This window comes from Balaenoptera musculus, chromosome 1, assembly GCF_009873245.2.
Source record: "Balaenoptera musculus isolate JJ_BM4_2016_0621 chromosome 1, mBalMus1.pri.v3, whole genome shotgun sequence".
Classification (NCBI taxonomy): domain Eukaryota; kingdom Metazoa; phylum Chordata; class Mammalia; order Artiodactyla; family Balaenopteridae; genus Balaenoptera; species Balaenoptera musculus.
Genome location: NC_045785.1, coordinates 179,674,992 through 179,697,377, shown reverse-complemented (window position 1 = coordinate 179,697,377; position 22,386 = coordinate 179,674,992). Strand labels below are relative to the sequence as shown.

Genomic DNA, 22,386 nt, shown 5'->3' with positions numbered 1-22,386 from the left:
AGTATATTTAGTCATATAATTGCCAAAAAAATAATAGTTAAGATTTCATAAGCACATTCATTGTGCCAAGGACCCTAAGAAGTATGGCAGACGGACTGGGGTCACCCCCTGGATCCCCACATCCTGACGCTCACTTCCTTGAGTCACGCCCCTCCCCAAGAACAGGAACTGGGACTTGCTTCTAAGCAATGAACGCAGCCAAGAGGATGGGATGCATGTGACTTGTTTAAACACAGCCACAACGATGGACGTGTGATCGTGCACACACACTGATGCAACACAGTACGGTAAGGCCGTTCTTGCCGAGCTCTTTCCCAGCTGATTTGGAAGAGAAGCAAGCTGCTTCATCGCGAGTTTCCAAATGGGGTGGGCCACAGGGCAGGGGGCACAGGGCTGCCTGCAAGGGCATCAGGAGGAGACTGAAACCCTCCGCTCAGCAGCCTGCCAAGCTCCAAATGCTGCCACAGACCACAGTGAACTTGAAAGCAGCTTCTTCCCGAGTCCAGCCCCAGATGACACTGCAGTCCCACCTGACACCTTGACCGCAGCTTTGTTAGACATGGACGCAGAGCCAGGTCAGCTACACCCAGAATCCTGACCCACAGAAACTGTGAAAGACACAGCTGTGTGGTTTCAGGCTGTTAAGTTCGTGCCAATAGAAAACTAAAAGAGCCAGCACGTTACATTCATTATCTCCTTTCATCTTAAAATAACTTTGTTAAGCGGGGACTATTACGTCTCCCATATTATAGACAAAGAAACTAAAGCTTATGAAGTAAGTAAATTATCAGTAAGTGGTGGATCTGTTCCTAAACCCGTGTCTATCTGAATTAAAATCTCCTGCTCTTATCTATTCTAAAATACTGACTATATTAATTTCCCATGGCTGCCGTGACAAATTACCACAATGGAGTGGCTTAAAATAGCACACCTTTATTCTCTTACGTTTCCGGAAGCCAACGTCCAGAATCGGTTTCACTGGGCTGAAATCAAGGTATCAGGAGAGCTGTGCTCCTTCCGGAGCCTTTAGGAGACAAGCAGCTTCTCTGCCTCTGCAAGCTTCCGGGGGCTGCGTGCACTCCTTGGCTTATGACCCCTTCCCTTTTCACTCCAACCTTTGCTTCCATCGTCACATCTCATACTTGATCTTCTGTAGTCACATCTCCCTCTGCCTTCCTCTTATATAATTATGATGCTTATGATTACATTTGGGGCCCACATGGATAATCCCAGATATTATTCCTCTCTCCAGATCCTTAATTTCATCACATCTGCAAAGTCCCTTTTGCCCTATAAGGTAACATTCACTGGTTCCAGGGACTTGAATATGAATATCTCCTTTTGGGAGGGAGGGAGGCATTACTCAGACAACTACACTTCCCATCCTACATCTAAGGACTGTTTGCTAGAAAGCGATAGCAGGAATGTTGGCATCTGACTTAATTTGGTGGGAGTGGGGCGAACAGGTGATAAGTCGGTAGGTCTGCCATTTCATTTTGAAATAATACGCTACAGGTAATTTGCTAACAATCTTCCTCTCTGCTGTGAGAGCAAGGCTGTTGGGCACCACTGGAAAGTTTTAAAAAGAATATTTCTAATAAAAAAAATTAAAGTCATTGTTTAGTGCATTTAGAGAATGATGGCAGTTCTGGGAAACCCCACTGCATAACCCTGGTGACCCCTCTTTCATTCCTCCCAACAACTGTTTCAAATCTTCACTACTCTCTTCCAAGGTTTCCTTTCCTGTCTTTCTCCTGCCTGTTAATAATGACACTATTTCCTACATTACAGAGACAACAGAGGCTATCAAGCCCTTTACCTCTCCCCATCCTTCCCAATCCTCAAAGTCCTATTTATCTTTTAAGGCCCAGTTCAGACATTATCCATCACCCCTGTAAACACTGTCCCACACCATATCAATCAGAACCTTCAATGTTTGTTCAAACACCTTATACCTGACTTTATTATACCAGTTGTCACATTGTATCAATGACTTGTCTCTGTTTCCTCTGCTAGACCAGGACCTCCTTCATATAGCATTGCAGGTGTGATTATATGACTATTGAATTGATGTCTCTTAACAGGTAATCATACCACCTGCTTGAACACAGCCAGTGATATAAATGGAACCATAGACGCCCCATTTGACGGTGGCTCTTAGTAGATGACCTCAGTTTTGATTTTCACTCTGGGTAGCATTCTGCTGCTTTTTCTGCTCTTTACCCCACTGTTTTGAAGACTGTATTTTCACATCAGGGAATATGCGGCTAAGTAATAAGAAAGTACCTTCACAAAGCTGCCACCTTGGGACAACTGGATCTAGTTAATTCCCAACAAGAAAAATTATTCATTATAATAAGAGATTTACAATTTATAATAGATTTTAAAAAATATATTTAAAAGATATGTCCACTCTACAAACTAATGTAAAAATTAAGATTTCTTCAGATTAAATGTATTAAAGACTGTTGAAAATAGCACTGATTTAAAAGACAATATTTATTTTAAAAAATAGCACTCGGGAGAAGACTTAGATATCACCAGAGACTTTTTTTCATAGAAATTAAAGCTGATTCAAACATGATATTTTATTTGTGTGAGTATGAAATTTTAAAAATTACCTTCACAGACAGGAGATTCTGGGTACCAACCAAAGTTATAGCACTGAATTAAATCAGATCCACTTAGATAATAATCTTTATGACAGAAAAACTGAACTACATCTCCTTCTTCATAGGTTTGCTTTACAGGATGAAAATAACCATTTTCGATTGATCTTAAAGAAGAACATATTAATTCTAAAAATGAAAGAACAAATAAAAAACAAAGAAGTGTTATTTTTCCTGCTAGAACAAAATTCACCCACTACTTACCCACCATATCTGAATTAGAAATCAGCAACTTTGCCAAATTTTGTTATTCCTAGTAAAAGCTTGTCAATTTATATACTTATTGAATATCGTTAAGCTTATTTTAAGTATCTGAGCTAAAAGGATTTTTCCCTCTTTGAGAGCTTGAAATGATGAAAGCCTACTGTCAACATCGTTAAAACCAGAAGCAAAAAAATATGAAAAAAGGAACATAATTCGCATAACAACTTGTACCCATTTCTGGGAGGGATTTTTCAAAGTGAAAGCAGTCGTCTTCAAAGTGAGAACCTACTGGCACATCGTGGGGTGAGGGCCCATCCGTACGGGTGACACTCCACCTCCTCCGTCCTCTTCCCGGAAGATGTGTGGTACCCAGAGGCACACTCATATCGTACTTTGTCCTTCACTTTGAACATCTTCTGTGCTGTGGAATAATTTCCGTGATGTAATTCAGGGGCCAAACATGTCTCTAAAAAACAAAAAAGAAATTAAAGTCATTTGTTTTATGAACTTCATCCCTAAACCTAGAATATTAAAAGGAAATCTCAAAAAGTATTTTCTATGAATCTTAACAATATATGACAGAGACAGCTCTTGGCAAAATTGAAAAATAATCAAAGTTTGCCTTTGTCTCTGGATTCCCTTTCTTCATGCACCCTGCATCCTAACTCTACCTGTCTTCAGTCTTTAAAATTCTACTCTAGTGTATTTGGCCAAAGGCCACAATTCAATAGAAAACTTGTGCAGTAGCGATTTTTTGATGATGTCCCATCTGTGGATTTGTATAATTTAAATAGATAACACCACACTAACTACATATATATATTCAAATAAGTGGGTTATTTTTTAAATAAATTTATTTATTATTTATTTATTTATTTTTGGCTGTGTTGGGTCTTTGCTGCTGCACGTGGGCTTCCTCTAGTTGCGGCAAGTGGGGGCTGCTCTTCGTTGTGGTGCGCGGGCTTCTCACCGTGGTGACTTCTCTTGCTGCAGAGCACAGGCTCTAGGAGCGTGGGCTTCAGTAGCTGTGGCACGTGGGCTCAGTAGCTGTGGCGCACGGGCTTAGTTGCTCCGCGGCATGTGGGATCTTCCCGGACCAGGGCTCGAACCCGCGTCCCCTGCATTGGCAGGTGGATTCGCAACCACTGCGCCACCAGGGAAGTCCCTGATTGGGTTATTTTTAAGTTTATTTGATATTGGTTTGAGGTATAAAATAATGTGCATTATTTCGAACTCTTCTCTAATGAAGGAAATAATAATTTTTGTATGTTGTGACAGAAAGTTTCATTAAGGGTCTTTCCTTTTATTCCACTCCAATTCTTTGTTTACTAGTAAAAAATAGGAACTGCTGGAGTAGGTGTGTGGTAGAGGTTGGGAATCCTTGGATTAAGGAAACACCCAGCATTAGAGAGAAACAATAAAATAACTTCCTGCATCGGGAGACATAATAAAATAACAATTATATTTAAACAAGAATGCCTACCAATATAAGAAAGCATTGAACTCACAAGCTCTTATCTTCAGATTTAGGAGATGATTCTTAAACACATACCATGTTCCTTCCTACAGGTTGGTTGAGAAGACCATCCATCAGGGAGGCATTGAACCACTGCTTCATCCTGCCCTGTTGTGGTTTTGTACCCTGATGCACAACGATAACGCATGTTCTCTTGAATTTTGTAAAATAATTTTGTGTCAAAGATGTAACCGTTCCTCAGGTCAGGCTTAGGGCATTTTTCTGTGGGGACAAAATATTTCTGTTCTAAATTGATGAAATTAAGCTTGTTCTTTACTGAGTTGTAAAACTAGCAATGCAAAAGTTTAATATTATTCTTGGAATTTTAAGGAGAGAGAAAAATGTTCACTCCACAATTCCTTGATTTAATTTAATTTTGGAACTATCCTGCATGCTTTGCATGAAATTTCTTTAAAAGTTGATTCAATTTGACACTAAAATTCTTGGATGTACTAACTTCAGTTCTCACAGTCATCCCACCCCTACCTCATCTACTTTAGAAAATATATCCAGAGATCTTCTTCGAACTAATTGTCATTACTGGAAAAGAGAAAGAATTTCTTTTGGGTTTACTTCCTAATATTTTTGAGTCCACTGCATTTGATAATTTTTAACATTATGTAACTAAAGCACATATACCTACTCTATGGATCCTTAAAGAATCATGCAGACAATTTAATGTGAAAACTGTGTTCATTTATTTTTTAAGCCTCTGATCGCCTACCTGCACAGTAAGACTCCATGGTCAGTCCATGTAAACTGTGACTGAGTCACAGACATGCTACTCAAAACCTCGGAGTTCAGAGAGCTAATTTTTACTAAATACTTGGGACTGTGATGTGTTGGATAGTACATTTACCTTAGCATTGTATGGAGTTTAATTATTTTTAAAGCCTCATTAACGGACCCTTGTAACAAACCAATCCAGAAAGGTGAAGAGACTTGTCCAAAGTTAATATTAGTTTAAATATATGTTGTACTTGCTGTGTGGCAAGCCCTTTATAAAGATTATCTCATCGAAGCTGTATTATTTGCATTTTATAGGTGAGAAAGCCCAGCTCAGAATGTTTAAGCCACTTTTCGGTGGTGCAGCAGGATTCACAGGCGGCAGTCTGGCCACAGAGGGTGTCTCAATGCTGACACTGCAATGCTAAGCCTGCATCATCCTTTTCTGGGTCCTACTTCACTGCTCTCACATCATCTCATCTAAGATGTTGAATTTACTTTTATGCTCTAGTTATGAGTGAGATGTATTTATTACAGTTAATCTATGGTCCATGTTAATACGAAAAGTGCAATGCTTAAATTGATGCTCCGTCCTCAAGTCATGGAGTGGATAATTATCCCAAATAGATATATTCACTGGACATATCGACCACCGTAAGCACCATACCCACTTCTTCTAAATGAAACTGACTCAACCAAAGCGCCTTACTCTGCAAAACAGAGCTTGGGGAATGTGTCAATCAAGAGAGGTCACCTGACTCCATGGAAGACAGCTGATAGTTTGACTCTAGTGTAGCCTGACATGAAATATTGAGATGAGCCGATCAGATTTCCTTTTCACAAATTTGAACTCAAAATTCAAAAAAACACATTTTTCAAAGGATATTATGTGAGAAGAAGTTGTCATACAAAGGAGAGTCTTTCAAATGATAAAATACTAGAGTAACAACCCTACATATACTTCTTAAGGCCAGTGTCAAGCATTTTTCTGTCTCCTGCAGAACTCTCTGTAAAAGCCCCTCATTCTTTTTTTTTTTTTTTTAACATCTTTATTGGAGTATAATTGCTTTACAATGGTGTGTTAGTTTCTGCTTTATGACAAAGTGAATCAGTTATACTTATACATATATCCCCATATCTCTTCCCTCTTGCATCTCCCTCCCTCCCACCCTCCCTATCCCACCCCTCTAGGTGGTCACAAACCACCGAACTGATCTCCCTGTGTTATGCGGCTGCTTCCCACTAGCTATCTATTTTATGTTTGGTAGTGTAGTCCATGACACTCTCTCACTTTGTCACAGCTTACCCTTCCCCCTCCCCATATCCTCAAGTCCATTCTCTAGTAGGTCTGTGTCTTTATTCCCGTCTTACCCCTAGGTTCTTCATGACCTTTTTTTTTTTTTCTTAGATTCCATATATATGTGTTAGCATACGGTATTTGTTTTTCTCTTTCTGACTTACTTCACTCTGTATGACAGACTCTAACTCCATCCACCTCACTACAAATAACTCAATTTCGTTTCTTTTTATGGCGGAGTAATATTCCATTGTATATATGTGCCACATCTTCTTTATCCATTCATCTGTTGATGGACACTTAGGTAGCTTCCATGTCCTGGCTATTGTAAATAGAGCTGCAATGAACATTTTGGTACATGACTCTTTTTGAATTATGGTTTTCTCAGGGTATATGCCCAGTAGTGGGATTGCTGGGTCATATGGTAATTCTATTTGTAGTTTTTTAAGGAACCTCCATACTGTTCTCCATAGTGGCTGTATCAATTTACATTCCCACCAACAGTGCAAGAGTGTTCCCTTTTCTCCACACCCTCTCCAGCATTTATTGTTTCTAGATTTTTTGATGATGGCCATTCTGACCGGTGTGAGATGATATCTCATTGTAGTTTTGATTTGCATTTCTCTAATGATTAATGATGTTGAGCATTCTTTCATGTGTTTGTTGGCAATCTGTATATCTTCTTTGGAGAAATGTCTATTTAGGTCTTCTGTCCATTTTTGGATTGGGTTGTTTGTTTTTCTCTTATTGAGCTGCATGAGCTGCTTGTAAATTTTGGAGATTAATCCTTTGTCAGGTGCTTCATTTGCAAATATTTTCTCCCATTTTGAGGGTTGTCTTTTGGTCTTGTTTATGGTTTCCTTTGCTGTGCAAAAGCTTTTAAGTTTCATTAGGTCCCATTTGTTTATTTTTGTTTTTATTTCCCTTTCTCTAGGAGGTGGGTCAAAAAGGATCTTGCTGTGATTTATGTCATAGAGTGTTCTGCCTATATTTTCCTCTAAGAGTTTGATAGTGTCTGGCCTTACATTTAGGTCTTTAATCCATTTTGAGTTTATTTTTGTGTATGTTGTTAGGGAGTGTTCTAATTTCATACTTTTACATGTAGCTGTCCAGTTTTCCCAGCACCACTTATTGAAGAGGCTGTCTTTTCTCCACTGTGTATTCTTGCCTCCTTTATCAAAGATAAGGTGACCATATGTGCGTGAGTTTATCTCTGGGCTTTCTATCCTGTTCCATTGATGTATATTTTTGTTTTTGTGCCAGTACCATACTGCCTTGATTGCTGTAGCTTTGTAGTATAGTCTGAAGTCAGGGAGCCTGATTCCTCCAGCTCCATTTTTCGTTCTCAAGATTGCTTTGGTTATTTGGGGTCTTTTGTGTTTTCATACAAATTGTGAAATTTTTTGTTCTAGTTCTGTGAAAAATGCCAGTGGTAGTTTGATAGGGATTGCATTGAATCTGTAGATTGCTTTGGGTAGTAGAGTCATTTTCACAATGTTGATTCTTCCAATCCAAGAACATGGTATATCTCTCCATCTATTTGTATCATCATTAATTTCTTTCATCAGTGTCATATAATTTTCAGCTGTTAACCTTATGGGGATTCCCTTGTATATTATTTGTTGTTTTTCCCTTACTGCTTTGAATAGTTTTTCTTTGTATTTAATTGTTGACAGTTTGATTAATACGTGTCTTGGCATGTTTCTCCTTGGATTTATCCTGTATGGGACTCTCTGTGCTTCCTGGACTTAACTATTTCCTTTCCCATATTAGGGAATTTTTCAACTATAATCTCCTCAAATATTTTCTCAGTCCCTTTCCTTTTCTCCTCTTCTTCTGGGATCCCTATAATTCGAATATTGGTGCATTTAATGTTGTCCCAGAGGTCTCTGAGACTGTCCTCAGTTCTTTTCATTCTTTTTTCTTTATTCTGCCCTGCAGTAGTTATTTCCCCTATTTTATCTTCCAGGTCACTTATCCGTTCTTCTGCCTCAGTTATTCTGCTATTGATTCCTTCTAGAGAATTTTAAAGTTCATTTACTGTGTTGTTCATCATTGTTTGTTTGCTCTTTAGTTCTTCGAGGTCCTTGTTACATGTTTCTTGTATTTTCTCCATTCCATTTCCCAGATTTTTGTTCATCTTTACTATCATTATTCTGAATTCTCTTTCAGGTAGACAGCCTATTTCCTCTTAATTTTTTAGGTCTGGTGGGTTTTTACCTTGCTCCTTCATCTGCTGTGTGTTTCTCTGTCCTCTCATTTTGCTTAACTTACTGTGTTTGGGGTCTCCTTTTCGCAGGCTGCAGGTTCATAGTTCCTGTTGTTTTTTGTGTCTGTTCCTAGTGGGTAAGGTTGGTGGGTTGTGTAGGCTTCCTGGTGGAGGGGACTAGTGTTCTGGTGGGTGAAGCTTGATCTTGTCTTTCTGGTGGGCAGGTCCGCATCTGGTGGTGTGTTTTGGGGTGTCTGTGACCTTTTTATGCTTTTAGGCAGCCTCTCTGCTAATGGGTGGGGTTGTGTTCCTGTCTTGCTAGTTGTTTGGCATAGGGTGTCCCACACTGTAGCTTGCTGGTCGTTGAGTGGAGCTGGGTCTTAGCATTGAGATGGAGATCTCTGGGAGATCGCTCACCGATTGATATTATGTGAGGCCAGGAGGTCTCTGGTCTAATGTCCTGAACTTGGCTCTCCCACTTCAGAGGCACAGTCCTGATGCCTGGCTGGAGCACCAAGAGCCTGTCATCCACACAGTTCAGAATAAAAGGGAGGAAAAAAAAGAAGGAAAGAAAGAAGAAGATCAAATAAAATAAAATGTTATTAGAATAAAAAATAATTATTAAAAAAAAATTACTTAAAAGTAATTTAAAAAAAAAGAAAGAAAGAAGAGAGCAACCAAACCAAAAAACAAATCCACCAATGTTAACAAGTGCTAAAAATTATACTAAAAAAAAAAAAAACAAAAACGAAAAAACAGACAGACAGAACCCTAGGACAAATGGTAAAAGCAAAACTATACAGACAACATCACACACAGAAGCATAACATACACACTCAGAAAAAGAGAAAAAAGGGGAAAAAAATATATATCGTTGCTCCCAAAGTCCACCTCCTCAATTTGGGACGATTCGTTGTCTATTCAGGTATTCCACAGATGCAGGTACATCAAGTTGATGGTGGAGATTTAATCCGCTGCTCCTGAGGCTGCTGGGAGAGATTTCCCTTTCTCTTCTTTGTTTGCACAGCTCCCGGGGTTCAGCTTTGGCTTTGGACCCGCCTCTGCGTGTAGGTCGCCTGAGGGCGTCTGTTCTTCGCTCAGACAGGACGGGGTTAAAGGAGCAGCTGCTTCGGGGACTCTGGCTCACTCAGGCCGGGGGGGAGGGAGGGGTACAGAGGAGGCGGGGCGAGCCTGCAGCGTCAGAGGCCGGCGTGACGTTGCAGCAGCCCGAGGCGCGCCGTGCGTCCTCCCGGGGAAGTTGTCCCTGGATCATGGGACCCTGGCCGTGGCGGGCTGCACCGGCTCCCCGGAGGGGCGGTGTGGAGAGTGACCTGTGCTCGCACACAGGCTTCTTGGTGGCGGCAGCAGCGGCCTTAGCGTCTCATGCCCGTCTCTGGGCTCCGCGCTGATCGCCACGGCTCGCGCCCGTCTCTGGAGCTCGTTTAGGCGGCGCTCTGAATCCCCTCTCCTCGCGCACCAGGAAACAAAGAGGCAAGAAAAAGTCTCTTGCCTCTTCGGCAGCTGCAGACATTTTCCCGGCCTCCCTCCCAGCCAGCTTAGGTGCGTTAACCCCTTCAGGCTGTGTTCACGCCGCCAACCCCAGTCCTCTCCCTGCGATCCGACCGAAGCCCGAGCCTCAGCTCCCAGCCCCGCCCGCCCCGGCGGCTGAGCAGACAAGCCTCTCGGGCTGGTGAGTGCTGCTCGGCGCCGAGCCTCCGTGCGGGAATCTCTCCGCTTTGCCCTCCGCACCCCTGTGGCTGCGCTCTCCTCCGTGGCTCCGAAGCTTCCCCCTCCGCCACCCCTCATCTCTGCCCGCGAAGGGGCTTCCTAGTGTGTGGAAACCTTTCCTCCTTCACGGCTCCCTCCCACTGGTGCAGGTCCCGTCCCTATTCTTTGTCTCTGTTTTTTCTTTTTCCTTTTGCCCTACCCAGGTACGTGGGGAGTTTCTTGCCTTTTGGGAGGTCTGAGGTCTTCTGCCGGCGTCCTGTAGGTGTTCTGTAGGAGTTGTTCCACATGTAGATGTATTTCTGATGTATTTGTGGGGAGGAACGTGATCTCCGCGTCTTAGTCCTCCGCCATCTTGAAGCTCCCCTCCCCCCTCATTCTTTAAAATAACTCAGTGGTGTCTCTCTTCCTTGCAATGTGATAATAACAATTTCAATAACTATCCGTATTCTCTTCACAGGGTAATATTAAAAACAGATAAAGAAGATAACATTTTAATGAAAGATGTGATTTACAGAATTACAGTATATGCTTTCATTTTGTAAAAAAGACAGTGGGTCAGTAATTTTGTTCTTATCTACCAAAAGGTTTAGACACCGGCCATATTTTAGGGAACGCTAGTTTTACAAGCTCATTTATTTCCATGTTATCACATGATGTTGACCCCGCCACTGACTTACTGAAGCACCGTGGTTCTGGGGACCATCCTGCTGCCGTACACGTGGTCCGGGCCTCTTGTTTCCCAGTTTCACTTGTATAACCAGCCATGCAGGAAAATGACAGATTTTGGTTTATGCTCATTGGAAAGTAATAACTTTCAAAAGTATAGTAATATTGGGCAATCCTTCCATTTTCCACAGTTGGAAAACCACAGGGTTTCTCTGAAATGAGAAAATATCAAGCTGAACACTGAAAAATATATTTAAAACCATACAATTTGTGATCAAGTGACAATACATTTTAAAATTCAAAGTGTTTGCAGACACTGTACCTAGGACTTATTTTTATTACTTAACATTTTAGGGTATTTTTTGACAATCCTTTTCAATCAGGAAGTAATCTGCTAGCGACCACAACACCCAACAGTCAGAATAAATCTGGGCAGGCCAGTTCCTCAGAGAAGCCTTCCCTAACTTTGTCAAACAGCACGTTCTAATAGAAACACCAGCCATATATGTATTTTTAAATTTCTAGCAGACACATTAATAAAAGGAACAGTTGAAGTTAATTTTAATAACAGATTTTATTTAACCCAATATATTAAAAGTACTTTATATTATTTTTTTCCTACTAAGTCTGAACTCCAGTGTATATTTACACTCATGGCACACCCCAATATGGACTAGCCTCATTTCAAAAGCCACATGTGATTAGTGGCCACTGTATTATTGGATGGGAAAGTTCTAGAATAGATGAGGTTCTCCTTAAGATAGGCAGTTACAAATTTTCATATGAATGGCTTTTGTCTTGTTTCGTTTTTTAAGAAAAAGACAGACAACCAACTGAAAAAATAAAAGACTTGAGTGAGAACCTTACATTAAACGGTCAGAGGTCTAATAAAGAGGACTCAGCTTTATCAGTCATCAGGGAAAGACAAATTTAAATCACCGTGAGATAGAAACACACATCCACAGGAATGACTGACCTGGAAGAGACAGACTGCCCCAGTGGTTGGGGAGGACATGGAGAAAAGGGAGCTCAAGACCACTGCAAGTAAGAGTGTAAACAGGTACGACCCCTCCTGAGAAAACAGTACGGCAGAATATGTACAAACCACATTGAAAGCACATCTCTGTGCGCCCACATGTGTAACAGAGTGTTCCTGGCAAGTCTCTGCATGTGGTACCAACTGGAAGCAACCAAGTGCCCACTGATGGCAGAAAAGACAAGCACGTGTCAGACTATGCACACAAGGGATATTACACAGCAACACGAGTGTTGATGCTGATGGTGAATCTCACAGACCTATGATTGTCTCCGCTGTGCCACCTAATTTCCTACTGCGTCCCCTCCTTTTTCTTTCTGCCAACCTCACCACCTCCCACCTTCCCCACTTGTGCCACAGGCCTCACTCCCGGCAGAAGGAGTGCCAGGAGTGCCCTCCTCCCTTAGGCTTCATCTCCCCCACCCCTCCCCCACTCATTCAACCAAGCCCCCAGCCACTCGCCCTGGGCCCTTGTCGCCTCACTGGAGAGCTCAGCCATGGACCTGCTCCAGGCCCGATGCCCATCTCCTCAGATGTGCAGGCTGCCTGTGGGTACACTTGTCTGGAACCCCTCCAGCAGGTGCCAGCTGGGTTCTTACCCCTCAGGAGGACCAGTCCGTTCTGGAAGCTGCCACGGCTGTCAGGCAGAGACAGCCAGGAGAAATGTAGTAAAACGGGAAGTGAAGAACTGGCCCCCCCGCAACAGAAGGTTGAAGGCAGGGATCGGTGCCGGTGGTAGAATGTGAGGGATAGGTTGTTGTTCTCAGGTTCTCACACTGCACGGTGGGAGGTGCCGTTGCAGACACGTCAAGGGAGCCTACACCCAGACTTGAGGTCCTAGGGTGGTTGGCGCTTTATCTTCTCAAGAGTATCGTGTGGTGGCAGCTCAGAGGATGAGCCCGGCGCCCTCCTGTCCCATCAGACCTCCGACCATCAGGGTGCGGGGCGAGGGTCAACCAGGAACTCAGCAGAGATGGCCGAGAAAAATCAGGCCCGGGGGTTCTGCCCTCAATCCCAACAGGAACCGATGAAACACAGACCTTTACCCAAAGCGGTGGTTGTAGCCGATGGCAGCCTGGCGCCCGCGGGAACTGACCCAGGCCACTGCCCCTGGGCTCAGAGATCCTGGTGGCATCAAGCTCAGACACGCAGGCCAGAGGCGCCTTCCCAGACCAGGGGCCACCGTCACCACAGGCACCACCTCCTCCCACCTGCCTTCGCGTTTCCTGAAAGGCGCCGCCACCCAGCTGCCGCGGGGGCGACGGAGCGCGGGGAGGACCTGGGACCCATGGGCGGTGCCAGGCGCGCGGGGGAGGAAGGTTGACTCGTGGACATTCAGGGGAGCCAGTGGCTGGATGGCCGTGCTGCGCTCCTGCTTGGTGCCCACCCAGGCGCCCTGAGCGTCCCTTCTTCGCACGAGGCCCGGTGGGTCCTCCGGCAGCGCTGGGCGGACTGCACCGCTCTTGCCTCGGCCCCGCCAGCGGCCACAGGCGGGAGTCGTCTGCATCTCCATCAGTTTGCAGAGCTTGAACGGTAACTCGGTCTCTCAGGCCACCTGCCAACCCGAGAAAGGCCAGAGGACAGTCTTGGGGTCCAGAGAGCAGTGTGACCGCGAGGAGAAGAGCCTGCCCGGAGCTCCCAAAGACACAGCGCGCGAGGCGAGGGGGCCGGGCTGCGCGCCCGGGTCCCTGGCTCATCGCGCAGGAGGTCCAGCCGGGCAGCCGAGGGCATCCGTGCAGGGAAAGGAGCCTCCCCCACCAGGACTGGGCTTCACCCAGAGCCGGCCTCGCCGGGAGCCGTCGGACAAGGTGCACACGCCCCGCTGTGAGACGCGGAGAGGGAGGCCTGGAGGCACTCTCCGAGGAGGCTGGTCCTTGCTCCTGATCCCAGGGTCCCCCGTGTGGACAGCCCAGGGGGCCGTGATGGGGGCAGCAGGCCTGGGCCAGGAAGGATGGGTGCTCGCAGAGTGAGAAACGATCCAAACCGCAGGGCCTCCCTGTTCTTTCGTCTCCAGCCCTCGCTCCCGCAAGGGGGAGAGTCAGGCTTTGGGAGCGGGTGGCAGAGGTCAGGGAGAAAGAGCCAAAGATGACGAGCCCCAGCTGCAGGAGCAGTTCCACCGTCTGAAGGACTTTTTCTTTTTGTGGAGGGAAGGCAGGAGGCCCCCTGGATATAAGAGGGTCCCCCCAGATTCTTCTTTTGGGTGCTCGTTGCTTTGATGTGTGGTTCTGTCCGGGGTCTATGGCTGGGTTGGGGGGCGGTTCACCCCCATCCACCAGCCTCTGCTTGATCCTCTGCTTCAGCAGTTCCCACGCCCCTTCACCAGGCCTCCCACCAAATAACTAGCTTTATTTGCCTTTGGATGGCTTCTGGGGAGGGTGGGGCTGGCAGCAGCCAGGGCTTCACATGCCCTCCTTGGACCTGAGGCAAGGACCAGGACTGAGGCCAAACCCAAAGAACTCTACAGTCTGGGACCGCGTCAGTCCATTCAGGGGAGGGTGCCACCTCAGGAGATGCATGTTGGGAGGCCCAGCCCCTGGCTCTCACCCTCGGCAGCGCTGTTGCCTCATGGTCTGCGGAGACTTCATCCTCTGCAGATGGTCCTCTCCTGCTTCCCCTGTGGTGAGGATGGAGAGGAGGGTGCCACAGGGAAGAGGAGGATGGAGAAGAGGGTGCCACGGGGAAGAGGAGAGAAGAGAGGAGGATGGAGAGGAAGGGCCGGGGGGAGGAGAGGAAGGGAGGGGAAGAGGAGGATGGAGAAGGGGTGCCACAGGGAGAGGGGAGGATGGAGGGAAGGTGCCACGGGGGGGAGGAGGATGGAGAAGAGGGTGCCACGGGGAGGAGAGGAAGGATGGAGAGGAAGTGCCACGGGGGGGGAGGAGGATGGGAGGAGGGTGCCACGGGGAAGAGGAGGATGGAGAAGAGGGTGCCACGGGGAAGAGGAGAGAATCACGGGAAGGAGGAGGAGGATGGAGAAGAGGGTGCCACGGGGAAGAGGGGAGAGGAGGGGGAGGAGAGAGGAAGGTGCCACGGGGAAGAGGAGGATGGAGAGAAGAGGGTGCCACGGGGGGGAAGAGGAGGATGGAGAGGAAGGGTGCCACGGGGGGGAGGGGGATGGAGAGGGAGGGGCCACGGGGAAGAGGAGGATGGAGAAGAGGGTGAGAAGAGAGGGGTGCCACGGGGAAGAGGAGGAGAGGAATGCCACGGGGAAGAGGAGGATGGAGAAGAGGGTGCCACGGGGAAGAGGAGGATGGAGAGGAAGGTGCCACGGGGAGAGGAGGATGGAGAAGAGGGTTGCCACGGGGAAGAGGAGGATGGAGAGAAGGTGCCACGGGAAGGAAGGAAGAGGAAGAGGAGGATGGGAGGAGGGTGCCACGGGGAAGAGGAGGATGGAGAGGAAGGTGCCACGCGGAGAGGAGGATGGGAAGAGGGTTGCCACAGGGAAGCTGGTGGCCCAGGCCAGTCCCACAGCTCTCCTGGGGCTCCTGTGCTTTTTCTGGGCCATGTGTTCAAAGCTCAGGGGGTGGGGCAGGCTCCTCCTTGGTCTCTGGGGAGTTGGGGCTTGGCAGCACTGGCTCCTGTTCCAGGATGGCTCTGGAGAGCTCATCCCTTTGGAAGCCTCTTCCACCCACCTCTGGCACATCCCCTCGTGCCAGATAATCCATGGTCAGAGAAGTCAGGATGGTTACCTGAGGTTTTAGTCCTTTAAAAAGGGACATTTAGGGGCTTCTGCGATACCAATCAATGTTCTATATGTTGATCCGGGTGCAGTAAAATTTCAGTAAAACACATTTATAGAGGGGCATCGCATGATTTTTGCATTTTTATGCATACATTATACTCCAAGACAACATTTGTTTTTAAAAATCTATCCTTACGTTCGGAGACTTTAAATCATAAATACACTTAAAAGAAAGCAGTTATTGAGCAGCCCCTAGGGTTTGTGTGTTGGGCGGGGAGGAGTGGGAAGCGGCAGTGCGTGGAAAGACCCGGGCCGATGGGATTATTTTGCCTTCAATGCCTTGGGGGACGACAGTCAACCTCTTGCTACCCTGAGACATAAAATAATAGCAGTGCCCTCCCAGGGCTGAGGGAAGTGGGGCAAGTGGGCAAGGATATGAGTAAAAGAAACTTCCAGAGTCTGATGGAAGGAAGGGGCAGTAAAAACATGCGCAGGGGAGGCCCCGTCCCTGAAGATTCTCACCATTTTCCATACCCATACCACCCAGGGATTTACAAAGAAGACTCTTTAGAACTAGCAGAAACTATAGGCAAAAGTTGACGAATCTGATTATATGAAAGTTGAGAATGTCTTTCCATGAAAAGTATTGTTGACAAAACACACACATCACATTTTGGAAGAAGGAATTTGCAATGTCTAAAAGTGACAAGAAGTTAAAATGTATTGTCTGCAAAGAGCTCTCACAAATCAGCTCTTTAAAAGGCAGAAAGCAGAGGGAAATGCTAATCTGTTATAAATCAGGAAATGAAGAAAAGGAATTGAGCCCATAGCCCCACATGGGGGATATATACAGGCAAGAGAAATCTTCACAGAGAAATAAGGTGATTACATGAAAGCACTCATTTCAGAGTTACTTGAGGTTAGGAGGAAATTAGAGGAAACTATGTGTCCATCCTTAGGAGAGTGGATAAGTAAATATACGAAGGTAGGTAGCACTTAAGAGCAACAAACTAGATTCAGCAAGGAGGAAATAAGTTTAAACAGTAGCAAGTAAAATGAAACAATAAGGAGATAAAATCTATGGCAAGTTTCCATTTATATGAATGTAAAACACACAAAACCAGACATAGTTTACAAAGATATTTGCATATTTAAGGATATATCAAACATTATAGTGGGTCCCAATAGTTTGGTTTTCAACAGTTGGGTTTTCAACAGTTTGGTTGAAAGGGAAATGGAATTCAGGGTCAGGAAATGAAGAGGGAAAATGTATAAATAAAACAAAAGTGACACTTTTCATAGGCCAGTGATGGTCATATGAAATGAGGAGTATAGTTAACTTGCCCCCAAGATTCCGGATGGGGGTGGGGGAAACATGGGAATATGAGGTCATGGTCCCTGTCTTCAGGCAGCTGACATTTCTTTGTTTGTGTGAAAGAACATTATAATTACACAATAATTAAAAATTAGCTAGAATAGATATTGTTTCCACGGTTATAGATAATAGACAATTATATCAGCTGTTTTTTTCCCTATTTAGACAGAAAAATAAAAGGAAACTTTATGCAAAAATTATCTTATTGTAGATTTAAATGTGTAAGATGAATTCTATTTATTTCACTTTCATAATTTTAATTGCAGAGCCTCTTCTGGCAGAAAATTTGTAGTAAACTATTCAACTAAGGCAATTATATATAATCTGTCGGATATTTTATTTCAACAAATTTCCTAAGGTGTTTTAAAAGAGGCTTATGGCTGTGGTTTCCTACTTTGTCTACTCCTCTTGCTGATACTTAATGACTGCCTGGTTTCTTATCCCTACAGCCCAAGAACATCGTTAACTATTCCTAAATAACCCACACTTGCACACTCAATTCACCTCACACATGAGGCAGTCTGGGCAGAAAGATTTCTAACAGTTAGGGGTCCACAGGTATTGCTTGTCTGGACAGTACTGATTTACCCCTGTCGTCCCATTGAGTTTAATAAAACCTGCTTTCACCCTGAGACATGTCCTCATTTACATAATCAATCATATGGTCCTCCTACATTACTTACTGTCTTCAACCAAAGAATAAAAATTAGGATAAAAATCAAGGTGTCAAGAGTCAAGATTTTGCTGATGATTATGGTTCTTTTTAAATTTCCCACATGAAAGCTCTCTCTTTAAGGAGCGAGAATTAAAATTGTAAGCCGTGCAGTGTTAGGAATGAATTCTAGTCTGAAATTAGAATTAAGGTTAACTTACAGCTTCAAATGGTTGGTACCATCAGCGTGTTAGCCTGAAAACACTTTAAAGCATTTAGATCCTGGTCTCCTATACCCTCAAAAGTAAAGATGCAAAGGGTTTTTTTTGGTCTAGTTTTGGTTTTCTAAGCTATGTTACGCTTAGAAAGTTTAGTAGTTTTTCTCAAAGGAAAAAGTCTGTTTAAATATTATAACAAATTATATTTATAAGTATCTTTTTATAAAATTGGTCTAAAAAATGAAAGACTATATTAAAAGCTCAAGAAAAATAATGTTAGGATTTCCCTTATAATTATTAGAGAGTAAAGAATATTTAAAGTTAACTTTACCTTCTGCATTGAGTTCTCTTGAGATGATTAATATGATAATCAAAGCCAAGCCTTTCGACCTCATCTTCTATGGTGTCTTAATAAAGGGTTTAACCGTTCTAAAGTATAGGGACTCCGCATTAAGTACACTACATCTCCTGAAAAAAGTTAATTATTTACAACATCTAAGTCCCTTTGTAACAAGCCTTACATTTGATTTAAAACAGTTTAGAATAATACTAAAAATACACAACTACATTAATTGACAGTACTTTTCACACCACAGTCCAATAAGAACATGACCACCGATGAGGGCAATGATAACAGCAGCAAAATAATTAACTCAGGCTGCAAAAAAAAAACCAGGGTAAATTTTCAATGTTAATTTCCCAATGTAAGTCCATGGAGTAAAGTTCATTGGTGGCCATTGATTTCTTTACCACTGTAGATCAAATGAAGGGATGAACTTAGGTACATGAATTAATGGATCCCTGATGTGAAACAGTGTTGTCTAGATTGCCACTGCTAAAGGAAAAAGTGGCCTTAATTGTCTCGAGCAGTGATGATAGAATAATATTATTGATTGTAAAGTCTAATGTTGAGAGAGGTTGTATGCTGTGGCAGGTGATTAGATAAGCACTGTGCTGAATTATCATTCATGAAAAATGCTTTGACTATCTGGTCTATACCAGGACATGCTCTAGTCTTGGGTTTATAGCAGTGAAAAAATAGATTCCAGTGGACTGTCCTCATGGAGTTTACATTCTAATAGGTTTTAGTTTAAACTACAAATAATACTGTGAGGTGGGAACTATTATTATTCAGTTCAGGAACTTTTTATTAAATGCAACATATTAAGAGAAAAGTGCATGTTACGATTAGTGCACGGATCAATGGGTTCTCACTAACTGAACACATCTGTGAACCAGCACCCAGAACAAGAGGATACACTAGTTCCCAGAGTCCCTGCTCCGGGTGTTGGCGAGGTTACTCCTAGTATAAATACAATCTTGGCTGCTGACAGCATAGGTCAATTTTTGCCTGGTTTTATTCTACATAAATGAAATCCTAGAGTTTTTTTTTTTTTTTTTTTTTTTAATATCTGCCTTCTTTTGTTTAACATTTTGCTTGTGAGATTCGTTCTGGTCTGGGCTGTAGAAGAAACTCCTTCCTGCCGTTTTCCACTCTGCTAATATGGCACGAATTACCCACCCATTCTACTCTTCATGGACATTTGGGTGACTTCCAGTTAAGGAATATAAGATGGGCTCTGCTTATTTTCAAAGATTATTATTATTATTATTTTTTTAAATATTTATTTATTTATTTATGGCTGTGTTGGGTCTTTGTTTCTGTGCGAGGGCTTTCTCTAGTTGCGGCAAGTGGGGGCCACTCTTCATCGCGGTGTGCAGGCCTCTCATTATCGCGGCCTCTCCTGTTGCGGAGCACAGGCTCCAGACGCGCAGGCTCAGTAGCTGTGGCTCACGGGCCTAGTTGCTCAGCGGCATGTGGGATCCTCCCAGACCAGGGCCCGAACCCGTGTCCCCTGCATTGGCAGGCAGACTCTCAACCACTGCGCCACCAGGGAAGCCCAAAGATTATTTTTTAATTTGAAAAATTTCAAACATAACCTCCCCCTGGATTCTACCATTCACATTTTATTATACTTTTTAAAATCATGTACTTATTCATCTATCCATCTGTCCTTTTTTGATGCATTTCAAAGTAAATGGTAGGTAGTTGTGTGTGCTCCTCTAAAAACTAAAGCAAATATATCATTAACCCAGTAATTTTAAAGATTCTTTTGCCATGAAATTTACAAAGGAATGCAGAACTTTTAAGTGTACATCCTGAGCCTTGAGCAAGGCATACAACGGGATACTTCAAACCACTGACGTAAACAGCATCTCTAAATGTGGAGCATAGAAGTTGCTGAAGAGCAAACACCTGCACGCTGAGAGCGAGGCTACAAATCAGGATGGATTTTCACTCGAAAGCTGCCTGGGTGTGAGGGAAGCAGATCACTGCTGCCTGTCCTAGTAGGTCAGCACTTATTTTAGAGCAGATAGGAACATAACACGGAATTGAATGGTCTTGTAGGAAAGTGGCCATGGAACCCAGATAGCCTCAGAGAAAAAGTAACAATAGAAGGAAGACACTGAGTAGCCTATGTCTTAATTTTTATTTTTTAAAGTATTTGTTTTTATTTATTGATTTATGGCTGTGTTGGGTCTTCGTTTCTGTGCGAGGGCTTTCTCTAGTTGTGGCAAGTGGGGGCCACTCTTCATCGCGGTGTGCGGGCCTCTCACTTTTGCGGCCTCTCTTGTTGCGGAGCACAGGCTCCAGATGCACAGGCTCAGTATTTGTGGCTCACGGGCCCAGCCGCTCCGCGGCACATGGGATCTTCCCAGACCAGGGCTCGAACCCGTGTCTCCTGCATTGGCAGGCAGATTCTCAACCACTGCGCCAGCAGGGAAGCCCGAGCCTATGTCTTTAATAACATTGTTAAGGTGAATATAAATGTCATTGGACTGTTCTTCAAATGTACCACAATAAAGATCAATCAAAATTATTGTAAGAGGAAGAATCTGTTCCAAATACTCAAACAATGTTCAGCAGGTATGAAACTTAATGATGCTTTGGCAAAGCAAGGGCAAAGTTTAGATCAAGTTTCATTTTGGTCTCATTTAGATAATTCAAAATAAACCATCACTATTCCAAACACAAAAGTTATCTGCAGTAATAATGGAATATTATTCATAGAATAAAACTCTACTCTCTAAGACTGGTTTCTGAAATAGGCTTCTGTATAATCAGAGAAAAAAAGGTCCATAATTTATGCAAGATGCAGAAGCACTGCTTTATGTAGACCCCCCTTAAGTATTCCTAGAAATAAGCAGCTTTTGTGGACTATTCCTTCTTCCTTTATATAGGTTGGAATTTTTTACACACACCAACAAATACACATGCCCTCAAATGAAATTGTAAGTAAATATTTATCTGCATTATATTTACCTCTGATAAAGAAGCTATAAGCAAAATATTTTCATCGCAATTCTCCCTTTTTGGTTTTAATAAAAGCAGAACTATAGTAGATTATCACTCTTTCTTGACTGAGTGAACAATATAAAAATTAAAAGGAAGCCTGTTAGGAAGCCTAGCTACTAGCAACAAGCAATCCAAAAGACAGTATTTTCTTAATCAGCAAAGATTTTTAAATGAATTTTAGAAAGAATTTTAAATTTTAGATAAAGAAACGAAGAATAGAAAAGTTTGTTTGTTACATATATCTTTTTACTTTAACACAAAGTCAGATTTTAGAAGTTGTACAAGGAGAGCAAAAGCACTTTCCATACGTGTGATCAGCTTTCCTATTTCTTTTCCTGTACACACTGAGATATTTGCCTTTGCTAATAAGGAATGCCAAGTGTGTCCATCACCATTTGAATAGCTTTCAGAGGATTCATTATTTCTTCCAAGTTATCTCTTCTCAACACCCAATCCGGTTTAAGTCTGTGAGAAGAATAAAAACCTTGCATTAATCCAGTTCCTCTCTTAGAAGACTCACGTGCATCGCTTTGTCTTAACTGAAATGTGGTCCCCCCTGGACGCATCACTCCCTCACAGGCCCTCACGCGGGTGGGAGGCTTCATGTTATTGCCGTTTATAGACTATTTCTCTCCATCTTCCCTGAAGGGTGATCCTGGCTCCTTTGAAGCTCAGGCTATTCAGCTACCAAACCCCAGGGTTTTGTCTGTAAACCCGGTTCCTGGTCTTCCCTCAACTCCTGCCCCATCTCAGAACTTCAGCAGCCTTGTAGCTAAAGAGCCGACTCCTCACCTCTCCGTTTCTGCCCCCTTTCCTTTGGGTCCACTCAGCACACCTCCCCGTCACACAATCACAAGATTAGCCTCTGTCACCCTCAGAAAGTGCCCGGCCACCGACTGCTCAGTCTGAGCCTTCCAGCCCGAACCACCACTTGGGATTCATCCACGCCCTTTGACTTGATACGTGCACGGCTCACAGCTTCCTCCCACTGTGGTGTCCGCTTCAGGGGACCTCAGCACATGCCTGTCACCCAGCACAATGCTGGTCTCCTTT

At 43.9% G+C, this 22,386-nt stretch overlaps 1 protein-coding gene across 1 annotated transcript in view; it reads right to left on the bottom strand.

Annotated features, from left to right (window-relative positions):
* Positions 1 to 18,394, bottom strand: part of F13B (coagulation factor XIII B chain) — a 37,205-nt gene extending 18,811 nt beyond the window's left edge. The window contains exons 1-5 of the mRNA XM_036837056.1: positions 18,307 to 18,394; positions 11,027 to 11,227; positions 4,426 to 4,611; positions 3,163 to 3,339; positions 2,622 to 2,798 (exon numbers count right to left, since the gene is read on the bottom strand). Coding sequence (XP_036692951.1) covers positions 2,622 to 2,798; positions 3,163 to 3,339; positions 4,426 to 4,611; positions 11,027 to 11,227; positions 18,307 to 18,370 — 805 coding nt within the window. The 5' untranslated portion in view covers positions 18,371 to 18,394. The remainder of the gene's footprint in view (positions 1 to 2,621; positions 2,799 to 3,162; positions 3,340 to 4,425; positions 4,612 to 11,026; positions 11,228 to 18,306) is intronic.
* Positions 18,395 to 22,386: the final 3,992 nt, after the last annotated feature.